At 44.7% G+C, this 12,225-nt stretch overlaps 1 protein-coding gene across 10 annotated transcripts in view; it reads right to left on the bottom strand.

The window, feature by feature from the left end:
• LIMA1 (LIM domain and actin binding 1) overlaps nt 1-12,225 on the bottom strand; it is a 97,129-nt gene that overhangs the window by 32,039 nt on the left and 52,865 nt on the right. For 7 of the 10 annotated variants that reach the window (XM_053293977.1, XM_053293973.1, XM_053293980.1 and 4 more), the window contains exon 4: nt 4,485-4,946. In XM_053293977.1, the coding sequence (XP_053149952.1) occupies nt 4,485-4,946 (462 nt within the window). Of the gene's footprint in view, nt 1-4,484; nt 4,947-5,431; nt 5,558-5,745; nt 5,849-6,270; nt 6,448-12,225 lie in introns of those variants that run through there. The other 3 variants (XM_053293981.1, XM_053293982.1, XM_053293983.1) reach the window with 3 other exon arrangements.

Genomic DNA, 12,225 nt, shown 5'->3' with positions numbered 1-12,225 from the left:
TGTCTCACAAGGATGCCCAACAACCAGCATTTCAAGCATAGCCGCTTTGCAATATCCACCTGAGCCAACAGGCAATCTCTCATTATAGCTTACCCATAGGTCCCACCACATACCTGCCAACATGTCCCTATTTTCCCATTCAACTGAATAGGAAAATAGGGACATGTTGGCAGGTATGCCACCAGCCCCAGCACCTCCAACATCCACTGTTTATATAGAATGTCTGGGCCCCACTGCCCAGGTGCAACCCCAACTTTCTGTTCATCCCACTACAGGTGTGCCAGCATCTCTCTTGGGTTCTACGACCAGCCATACCTAGTTATGGCTTCTGGGGTTGCCACACCTGGGCCCTGTAGGCCATGGACACACACACACTGACACCCCACCCATCTTTTAGTACCATAATAGGTACTAAACTTTGAGATGGAATAAGGACAATGTCCAGGCATGATCCTTAAGCGAATTAAGGCAATCTCTGAGACTTGATATCAACCTCCTCTCAGAAATTGCATAAACAGGGCAAAATTCCAGACCTGGGATTAATAATCCACTTTGGGTTAGTAGGAACAAATACATTCTATCCTGACAGACAGAAACATTAACTCTGTCTCCTGCAGAGCAATCACCTAGATATTAATAGAAACATTTCACTGAGAAACGAGGAAAGGCGATACATTTGTGTGTGTAAATCACTTTAAAATGCTTGGCACCAGTCAGAGCAATTTCAATGACTATGACAACTATTTATCTATTTTTCAACCAAGTTCTCAATGCAGTTTACATAGAACAAATAAATAAGATAGTTCCCTGTCCCCAAAGGGCTCACTGTCTAAAAATAAACATAAGGTTGACACCAGCAACCAATGAAGTGATACTCGGCTGGGGCTGGATAGGGACAGTTGCTCTCTCTCGCCACTTTAAAAAAGGTGCCTCTTTGTTATCAAATTTCAAGACTTCCCTCCAATATTAATCAGTTTAGATTTGAGGGTATACATAGAGAAGGTGGAAAAAGACTATCCTGGAATAGAAATAAGAACTCTGATTTGCTTTCTTGAGAAACAAATCATTCCCTGAGGGATACAATTAGGAAAGGTAGTATGACCTCACCTTATCTTGCTTTACCTCGTACCAATTCCCATGATGCTTTTTCTTCTCCTCCTTTTCTCTTGTGAATCCTGTGTTTATAACACCTTGAGTAGAGTGGGTTGATTTCTGTTCTGATTCCTAGTAGAACCAAATCCCCCATAAGGAATTTGCTCCTGAGTAGCAGTGCATCCTGAATATGTTTTCTGTGAGTCCTCTGTCCCTATCACCCTCTTTTCTTAGAAACGGAAACATTCATAGTTCAAGGACTATAGGCTCCCTTTGAATCAAAACTAACCTCTACATCCGATATTGGGCAACTGTAGCTACATCCCGCTTGTTTAGGAAGTAACCTAGCATTGCATTCCAGCTTACAGTTCTTTTGCATATTACCACTATGGCTCTCTCTCATTCATTCTTCTGTCAGCTACTGTTAGTCAGCCAATCAGAATATGTACGTCTAACTGGTGTGTTTTTTTTTTAAAAAAAACTTGCTTTAAATACTGATCTATGCAATTAAATCTTGTTTATATCTATGGGCAATTGATATCAGAGGGATGAGAGCTGGTCTTGTGGTAGCAAGCATGACTTGTCCCCTTAGCTAAGCAGGGTCCACCCTGGTTGCATATGAATGGGAGACTAGAAGTGTGAGCACTGCAAGATATTCCCCTCAGGGGATGCAGCTGATCTGGAAAGAGCAGAAGGTTCAAAGTTCCCTCTCTGGCATCTCCAAGATAGAGTTGACAGAGACTCCTGCTAAGGATGTGCACAAACCTGTTCAGAGGCCCTTTTATGGGCCTCTGAACAGGTTCAAACACTGGGTCATTTGGAGGCAGGGGGGCACTTTATGGGTGGGGGAGGGTGCATTTACCCTCCCTCTGCTTTTCCCCCACTGGTGCTCCATTTGTAAAGACTCTGTCGGGGCGGCAGCATACCTTCCTTCCACCCCGTCCCCTCCTTGGCCAGAAGTGCCAGGTGTGCATGTGCACGTGAGGCACGCAAGCAAACTAGGAGGGAACGGGGCGGCAGGAAAGTATTCTGCCGCCGCGACAGAATTGTTACAAATGGAGCGCCGGTGGGGGGGAAGCCGAGAGAGGGATAAGTTCAACCTCCCCCACCCTTAAAGTTTTCCCATCCCTGCCTTTGAACCGGCCCCTGCCAGTTCCGTGCACATCCCTAACTCCTGCCTGCAACCTTGAAGCAGTCACGACCAGTCTGTGTAGACGAGATTGAGCTAGATGGGCCAATGGTCTGACTCTGTATAAGGCAGCTTCCTATGTTCCTAGCTGCCCTACAGTTTGGATATCATGTCCTCATGGTGGATCTTTACTTTATTATTTTAACCTTTGCTATAATTGTTGTCTTATTGCTGGGGATTATTTGTTTTTCACTCGCTAATTCTGTACATGACTGAATTTGTTTTTATTTGCAAATTCCCTACAATTATTTAACTGGTTTTCATTCATAAATCTCAGCTCTAACCCCTGCTAACTTGGCTAAGAGGCACTTTTTAATGTGGTGATTCTTTTTATTTAGCAGGGGGAGAGTGTCTGGCCTATCCACAGTACTGCTAGTATATGTCTTATCTTTCTTTTTAGATTGTGAGCCCTTTAGGGACAGGGATTTATTGTTTCTTTATGTCAACTGCCCTGAGCCATTTTTGGAAGGGTAGAAACTGAATTTTTTATTATTATTATTATTATTTATTATGCTGCATTTAATTCCTGGGTATGGAAAGTTTTTCCAAGACAGCAGTATGTTGGCCAATGTCTAGAAAATCCTTGACACATGTATGCGGTATGTAATGAACATGTGTCGTAACAATATTACCAACCTTTTCACAGAATTCAGAAGCAACAGGAAAGGCCTGCAAAAAAAGCTTTCTGCCCAGCAATCTGCTCGTTCTGCATGATTTGGTATGAGATCATTCTCCAGTATTAAAGATCTTCTAATATAAGTTCTTTTTTAAAATGTATTTTCCCCTTACTTTTCACTTGACAAAATGGGATGAGAATAAATATGCATTCAAAATGGTGGAGGGGCTAAAGTTCGCCATGTATGCTCTCTCCCTTCTGGAACTGCTGTGGCAGTTCACATTATCCAGTTTGTTGTAAGAGAGCAAGCTAAGCTACTCTGGCTATCATTGCAAGGCAATTGGTTTGATCCCAATAAATGATCTCTTATTGGTCCAGTTCCTCTTTAGGCTAAAGGTGGTTGCAACTCAAAGGAAATATTTTTTACATCTTGAAAGCTTGTGCACTATTTAAACTTAAGTCAGGAAAAGAATACTATTGCTCTGCTTTTATTGTTTCCTGGGACCATGGCAATATCTGCACTAAATGTTCCAGTCAGCTTGGAAGTAACAGCTTCTATGATGCTCAGGGTGACTCATCTTTTTTCTATAGACCAGGTGGTCCACAGTTGGAAGATGGGAAGGATCTGCAGAGTCACACCCAGCTATTTCACTACTGAATGGTACCTTTCAAAACTGAAGAGCTCAGCCAGCAAGTAAGAATTCATACAATAAGGATCAGACAAAATGCTACTGTTCAAAACAGCTTTAAATACCTATTTCAAGAAGTTTAGCTTGACTCAAAATCCCCAGTTATTTCGTATCTAAGGCCATATATGTTTATATTCCAGTATATCCTGAACACACATACAATGGACAAAAATAAAGGAAACTATGAGAAAACTGGAGAAAATATAAACTAGACCGTTTTAAGCAACTGGCATATGAAACTCATTTTCTAGTTATGCAATTTTCCCTGGAGGACACAGTCTGTAGTCCACATGCAGGATCAGATTTCATGAGCAGTTGTAGGAAAATGCAAGGCCTCTGAATTTGCAAGTCAAAACTAGTGAAGGCAGAAGCTCCTCTGAATATCTTCACACTTTTTTCCTGTAAGTTTTTTTTTAAGTGCTAAGAAACATTTGCTGAGATGCACATATGAGGACTAAAATGTTTGCTCTTTGCTGCCTATGTTGGATTGTTCTGCAGCTGTGGCAGACCAAAGAGAATTGAGCAGTTTTGTGGCAATTGCTAACACACACATTTAATTTCTTCTCCCCCCCCCTTTTTGGTTTGTTTGTTTGTTTGTGAAAGCATGTATAGGTCACAGTTATCTTTTGGACGCATTTGACTGGATCCAACACACCACCCAAGTTAGCTTATGTTAATTCAAATTCCTGCCACACTAAGAAAATGGCATTGTGTGAAGCACATTCAACTGGGCCATGAGCCGCACTAGCCATGAGACATTAGTAGAAAATGCTTTCTTAGCCTTTTCCAGCAGGAAGAGCAACATCGCCGCTTGCACAGCTGGCAGTCCTGACCTGCCTCCCTGCAGAGACATTTGTCTCCCAACAGTCACAGAAAACTGAAGCAATCCATTCCTTACCTTTGTCTGGGTGGCATCCCCCCTCTCAAACATCATCTTTAGTCTGCTCAGAGGAACACTACACTTCTCTATTTTCCCTGAAGAATCCGGGTTTTCATTGGCCTCCGGCCTTCCTACTTCTTGTCCGAATTCTCTAAGACAATTTTCCATTTTCCCACTCCTGGACAAATGGGTTTTAGCCTCTTCGCTGTCAACACTGGGATATCTGAACTGGCCAATCACTCCGGAAGAGGAATGGAGTCGAGCTCTGGGACCAATCCCTGAGGCTTTGTCAATTTCTGCCTGGGAAGCAGAGCTGCTTTCAGTTCCACCACTGGGGCTGACAGCCTTCTGCCTCAACTCCACACAGCTGCTTCGTAGCGTTTCCTTCCGAGTCTCCGATCCCAACACCGGATTCTCCCACTTCTTCTTTAAAACGCTGAGGGTCCCCCGTTTAAACTGAGGGGGAAGATTTTCGGTGTTCTAAAAAGACAAAAGAAGTTCACACCAGTTATTAAAGCCATGCAGAGCTTCCTTTTGGCGAAGAAAGGAAATCAAAATGCTTAGCACCGATCTTGAGCCCTCTGCTGTTCCAGACAGCTGTGAATCGTTACAAATGTGCCACATGGAGAAAGCCTGAATCCAGGGGTGAGGAAAGGAGAGGGGAGGGGAGGGTAAAAGAAAAAGGAGCTGAAGCAGGAAGTATAACACACGAGAGCCTTATATGGAAGAAAGGGAGTCAGTCTAATGAGAGAGTTAGAACCTAGCCTTTTTGTCCCATCCTCTACACAAAGCCGAGGGAACAAAATCCACCCACCAGCAAGCCGCATCAAGAAAGGGGAGAAAGCCATCTGAGAGGGCTATTGCCCAAGGCTACTGTGTTTCCCATCTGTTTTGTACGACAAGGAAGGGGAGCAATTAGCAGGCTGTATAAGAAACTAAGGATTATCTTTCAGAGAATAACTTGCCATCACAATTCACATCTTTACAACATTTTGCTGGTAGCATTTCAACAACTGCCTTAGCCACACCAACAGGAAATTTCGGGTTCCCTGATTTCACTGATCAAATGAAGTGAGTTACTTTCAGAGATTCTTCTTAATTATCCTTCCACACTACTGTGTTACTTTAAGAGCCCAGGTTAATACTTAAAGGCATAGCTATACAATCTGGCAACAAGCCACAGCATCTGTTCGAGTCTTTTACTTATTTAACAGCAGATAGGTGCCCCCTGCCTTTTCTTAACACAAGACATTCAGGAATCTCAAATTGATGATGATACCTGCCAGCGCTGCATCTTTGTAGTCCGTTCTTTATGTATCCCACCAAGCATGAGACTAACCACAAAGTGGAACAGGTCTGTAAAGCTTTAGAGCATTAAACAGGATTAGCAGCTATATTAGGATTTAAGTCGCTCACCCTATTACTCTTCTGGTCACATTTTGAATACTGCTTTGCAAATTAATGAGAATCCCAACTAATCTTTAGAAACCTATAGTGGTTCTATTTGGGCAGTATCATGCAAGGTTTTCCCTAAATCTTTAGGGGAAAATGATGCAGCACATTCAGAGGGGAAAGGAAACAGCATAGGGCGTGGCGAGGGGAGCAAAAGAGCTGCACAACAGACATGTATACTGAAGCTTTTGTAGATAGAGCAGCCTCAGACACCTGGTGGTCTGCTGCTTATGGCCACTTGGCATCCACTGCACATCATGAGTCATCCTGTGCTCGGGCTCCCCCCCATGACAAATGGCTCAGAGCACTGAACTGGTATCCCTTTCCTGTTGCACCTCTGCTAAGCGATTACCTGTCTCACTGTTAACCAATGTTGGTGCTTTTAAAAAAAGGTTACCAGCTTGCATGTGATAAACCAGACCTTCCTGCTGCTGTCTCATGTCCCAGACTTATACCTAACTAACTGTCCACGCTAAAAAACCAGTGACTCAGAGGCCCTTCACGTCATGTTCCCTAAAGAAACCAGGTTTGATAGTCATCAAAAGCAAGGCATACAGCTGCCCAAGCTTGCCTGAACCCAAGTCATCCTCCCCAGAGGGCAATCAATTCTCCCAATCATGAATACTTGGTTAAGCTGAAACGTTATCTTAAGCAAACAGGACACAAGCAGAAGCACGATAAGAAGTTGCAAGCAGCTGTGCCTCAGTAAAGGTAAAGGTAAAGTTGTGCTGAGTCAGTGTGGACTCCTGACGATCAGAGGCATGGGTGTAGAGGCCTTCAATATACCAGAGAATCCAGAGTTATCGTTAAAGCGATTGTATCACACAGCCACATTGAACTTAGGGCTGCCTTCCTCCATTAATGATGTGTCCCTTCCCGCAAGTAATTTCTGTGACCAAAACAGAAGTGTTGCAAATGCAGAGATAACCACTACAAGGTCTGCATCATTACTCTGGTTAGGTTTATTGATGATGTTTGCTGTCTAGACAGGAGCCCCTTATGGATTCAGCTCAACAGAAAGGAAGTCCTCTCACATCACTCCTCCCTCAAAACTTGGGGCTCCCCAGAGCTGCTCCTCCTGCTCTTTAGATGTGGCTCTCCTGCCATACTCATTTCCTGCCTCCCCCTGGAGGATTTGCTTATCAGTAGGCCAATGCTCATAAACTGGTTCTTAGTCATGAGCAAGCTGTTATGTGTGATGAAGCCTCTCTCAAGTGTCAAGGTAACTGGTGGATTGGATGAACCAAGTGCTCACTGCTTTCATAGCAAAACTATTGCTTCCACTGTGGTTCCCCCTACACCTTTTCTCTCCCCCCGCCCACCTATTTATGTATCTGGAGTCTTAGGAAGATAGGGATCTCCTGAAACCCCTAGCTAGTTAGTTGTGCTGTTGAGTCGGTGTCAACTCCTGGTGATCATAGAGCCCTGTGGTTTTCTTTGGTAGAATACAGGAGGGATTGACCATTGCTTCGTCCTGTGCAGTATGAGAGGATGCCTTTCAGCATCTTCCTATATTGCTGCTGCCCAGTATAGGTGTTTCCACATACCAACAGGTATTTGAACCAGCAACCTCTTGCTCCCTAGGCAAGTTACTTCCCCACTGCACCATTAGGTGCCACATAACTATTTATATAATTTATTTTATTTATTTATCATATTTGTATACCACCCCAAACTTTCATCTCTGGGCGGTTGTCATGAGTTTCTAGAGAGAAATCTTAACACTAGATAGGATACCCAAAGTATTTTGGTCATGCTTAGCATCAGAACTAGGCCAGGCCAGAGTGGTGGCGGGGGAGGGGGGCAAATTGCCTGTTCAAGCTTGGAAAAGCATCTGGAGACAGCAGTGGGGGCAGACTGGAAGAGAGACTGAAGTGAAACCACTGCCACCCCCATGGACAAGCAGTCCATGGACAAGCAGTCTACTACAAGCATCTCATGAGAATATATGAGCGGGTTAAGTACAGATCAAACATTGCAATGTAAAGGTATATTTGATTGAAGGAAAAAATATTTTGGCTTACAAGGATAGTTATGGGTGTGAGGGCTCCAACTGAGCTCCAGGAAACAAAGAAATCCAATTACCCATGACGTTCGCACCAGGAGGGCATGAGATTTGTTGTCCAGTCTGAGATACTGTACTCTCCTACATAATCATATCCATGGAAACCTAGTTTGGCTAGGCCCTCTATGATCCAACCCACTATCTGTGTGGGCTAGTGGCAACAGCAAATGCTGGGCATTAGTGTTATATCAAGATTTAAGAAGAATTTGGTAACTTGTGCCTTGGAGCATATGGTGAGAGTTGCAGGAAACAACTACAATCAGCACAATTAGTAAAAAGTAATGGAGGACTTAGCCAAATTATGTTTCCATGGGTATGGTTTCGAAGGAGAAAATACAAGTATTAGTAACACACAAAAGGTGAATTCTTGGCACACTCTCACTCACTCCTCAGCTCTCAGAGCAGTAGCCAGACATGTGGCAGCAGTACCAGAACAAGGATGATTTCTTCTTATTATTTATTTATGTATTCATTCATTCAATTTTTATATTGCCCTTCTAAAATTGGCTCAGGGCGGTTTACAAATAAAACAAAGACAGTAAAAATCAATCAACAATTAAAAATATATAATACCATACAACAACCCCAAAATGAGGCTGGAGCTGGCTCCAGTTTCCCAAATGCTTATTCAACACAAAGGTGCAGAAGCAACCTGAACAATGACATTTATACACCTCTGCTTCCCAAAATAATGTTAAGGCTATGCATCTACCTTAGACTGAGTCAGACCCATTGATTCAACAAGCTCAGTCTGGCACACTGACTGGCAGCAGCTCTCCAGGTCTTTCTCTGCAGGGCGCAGACCCCTCCCCCCAAAAATACAGTGGTCCCTCGACTTACGAAGTTAATCCGTTCCAAATGCACATTCGTAGGTCGAAAAGTTCGTAAGTCGAAAAGTGGTTTCCCATAGGAATGCATTGGAAACGGATTAATTCGTTCCGGAGTCTAGGAAAAAGACCCAGACACCCAGTTTTATGTGCAAAACTCTTTATCAAGTGCACTTTAAAGGCATGCAAAATGCTAGGGATGTGCACGGTCCGGAGCAGTCCGGACCGGCACCGAAGGGGGGCCTTCCTTTTAGGGCAGGGAGGGCTTGCTTACCCCTCCCGCCTCTTTGCCCCCGCCAGAGGCCGTATTTTACAGAATAACGGGGCACTGGAAACCAGCCCCCCCCCCTGCTGCGAGCAGATTAAGCCCAAAACTACTGCTACCACTGCCGCCGCCGCCCGCCCGCCAGCCCTCCCTCCCTCCCAGCCGCCTGCCCGAGTCCTCACCCGATGATGCCGTTGAAAACAAAGAGAGGAGCTACCGAACAGAGCTCCTCTCTCTAGGAAGTCCTGCTGGCTACTGAAGCTTTGCGCGTGCGCATGCGCGCGCCGCAAAGGACGCCGATCACCGGAGGCCCGGTCTACCCGCCGGGAAGAGGCCTGGTAGTCCGGGCCTCCAATCGCCGGAGGCCCGGTCTACCCGGCCTTTTCCAGGCAGGTAGACCGGGCCTCCGGCGATCGGCGTCCTTTGTGGTGCGCGCATGCGCGCGTGCAAAGCTTCAGTAGCCGGCAGGACTTCATAGAGAGAGGAGCTCTGTTCGGTAGCTCCTCTGTTTGTTTTCAACGGCATCATTGGGTGAAGACTCGGGCGCGCGGCTGGGAGGGAGGGAGGGCTGGCGGGCGACGGCAGCGGCAGTGGTAGCAGTAGTTTTGGGCTTAATCTGCTTGCGGCGGGGGGGGCGGCTGGTTTCCAGCGCCCCGTTATTCTGTAAAATACGGCCTCTGGCGGGGGGCAAAGAGGCGGTTTTCCGTTCGGATGTCGAAAAATTTGTAAGCGTGCGGCCACTTTTTCCTTTCGTAAGTAGAAAAATTCGGATGTCGAGTAGTTCGTAAGTCGAGGGACCACTGTATTTCCCCCCTCCTCTTTTTACTGAACTTCCCCCACAAACTCAATAGCCTATATCTTCAGTCCCCCAAATGTATGTTCTCCCTCCCACAAGAGTGTCATTCCTCTTCCCCCACAAAAATTGAGGAGTTACTCAAGTTTTACCCTCTATCTGCACCCCGGTTTCCCTGCCCTACCCAGGCCTTTCCCAGACAGCAGGCTTTACTGTGGGATTAAGAGGGATGAAATACTGCGAGTTACAGGGCATGTCTGATATTTCACATTTGCCCAAAAAGCCGACACAAAAGTGGAAATTTCACCCCCGACATAAATTGAGCAAAGCTCCAAAGTGCAATGAAAAACCCGAATCGTGTATGGAGTGCTCTCTGACAGCTCATGGGGACTTTGACGTGAACCTGGATATGTGAAGGCACACCTGCCCTGGAGATGCCAGGGACTGAAATGAAGATCTGGCTTCTGCATACAAAGCATATGCTCTGCCACTGAGCTACAGCCCCATCTCCAGGTGGCAACATGTTGTGCCCAAAATTTATATTTTAGTGCATGACCCTTGAAGGGTGCAAACCCCAGTTCTGTATTTTGTTCTTACTTGGGGCAACAGAATCTGAAACTAGGGTTTTGCACCAGAAATAAGCCATGGGCTGCCTCAGATCATCTATTCTTGCCACCAAGAGACTGTCCCAGCATAGTGTCTGGCCCCAAACTCTCAAGCTTTCGAACTGCAAATGCTCTGCAGCCAAGTAGCTATAGGTCACATAACAGATAAATGAACATGGCAATGTAAGTGGTATTTGAATAATTTTTTAAGAACACTCTCAGCTACCTTGAAACCATCCTTCTATTTAAAAAAAAGGCCAAGGGTACCTGATCAGCTGCCTAATATGCATTCACTGAAGCAGGATTTTAACTGTGTGATTAGGCATGATTCAGATGCTGTGTCTCCACATTATTATAGGGGACAGACATGTGTGTACTTACTCCTCCTCATGCATTGGAAGTTTACAGATAAGAGGCTTGGGGTTGTCATTTGCTTTAAACAGAATACACTTTCTAGACTCTCCTATAAAATGGTAGATGTCTGTAAGTCAACAGACACCCTTCAGGGATGATTAGAAAAACACTACACAAGTTCCTGTGGAACAATTTGAATAAGTGATTTCTACTATTATGTCCAAACACTCTTGTACTAACTAAGCCCTCCAAAACATATTTGAAATTATTGTGATCTTTCCTTATATTGAAAATATTTTAAAAATAAAAACAATCGAGTCTAAAGAGACTTTTTAATTATAATAAGTTTTAAGAACTTAACACTCACTCCTGACAAGGATTTCATTCAATAAGCGTGAAAAGTGACATGAAAAATGAAATCTTATGTTGGTGAATGTTACATTCAAATCACTGATGCTTGTGCAAGGAATGGGCTCACCAAGTTCATCCCTGCCTTAAATTAAAATCAAATTTTGCATTGAACAGGCTGCTGGCAGCAGGAATGGCCTCAAATGGTATTGTGTGGTACAGAGATGTGCATAGAACAATTACTCAGTCAGGTTATGTTTGCTCTTCCACACTGAATAAGCAACTGGGAGACCAAGGAAACCAAGGAGAGGAGAGCTGATCTTATGGTAGCAAGCATGACTTGTCCCCTTAGCTAAGCAGGGTCCGCCCTGGTTGCATATGAATGGGAGACTAGAAGTGTGAGCACTGCAAGATATTCCCCTCAGGGGTGAAGCTGCTCTGGGAAGAGCAGAAGGTTCCAAGTTTCCCTCCCTGGCTTCTCCAAGATAAGGCCGAGAGAGATTCCTGCCTGCAACCTTGGAGAAGCCACTGCCAGTCTGAGAAGACAATACTGAGGTAGATAGAGCAATGGTCTGACTCAGTATATGGCAGCTTCCTATGTTCCTATGAACCAAAGAGGCACCTTTTTAAAGTGGTGGTCCTCTCTATTTAGCAGGGGGAGAGCAAGTTGCCCTATCCATCCCCAGCACAGCATCCCTCCAGTGGCTGCTGCTGGTGTCTATATCATTTTTTAGATAGATTGTGAGCCCTTTGGGGACAGAGGACCATCTTTAAAAAATTATATCTATGTAAACCACTTTGGAAACTTCTCTTGAAAAGCGGCATACAGGTGGACCTCAATATTTGCAGGGGTTCCATTCTGTAGCTGTACCGCAGATACGGAAACCACGAATATCGGATCATTGATCCCTATGCAATTGTGAAGGTAAGGTTCTAAAGTGGCCGAAGATCTGCCCATTTTTGCAGGGGGAGCTTCTTACCTTGCTCTGCTGCTCCCCCCAAGTTGTGATATGATCCCAAAATGGCCAAAAATGAGACAAAATCATGTGG

This window comes from Hemicordylus capensis, chromosome 2, assembly GCF_027244095.1.
Source record: "Hemicordylus capensis ecotype Gifberg chromosome 2, rHemCap1.1.pri, whole genome shotgun sequence".
In the NCBI taxonomy this organism is placed as follows: domain Eukaryota; kingdom Metazoa; phylum Chordata; class Lepidosauria; order Squamata; family Cordylidae; genus Hemicordylus; species Hemicordylus capensis.
This window is presented reverse-complemented; position numbering and strand designations above follow the sequence as displayed.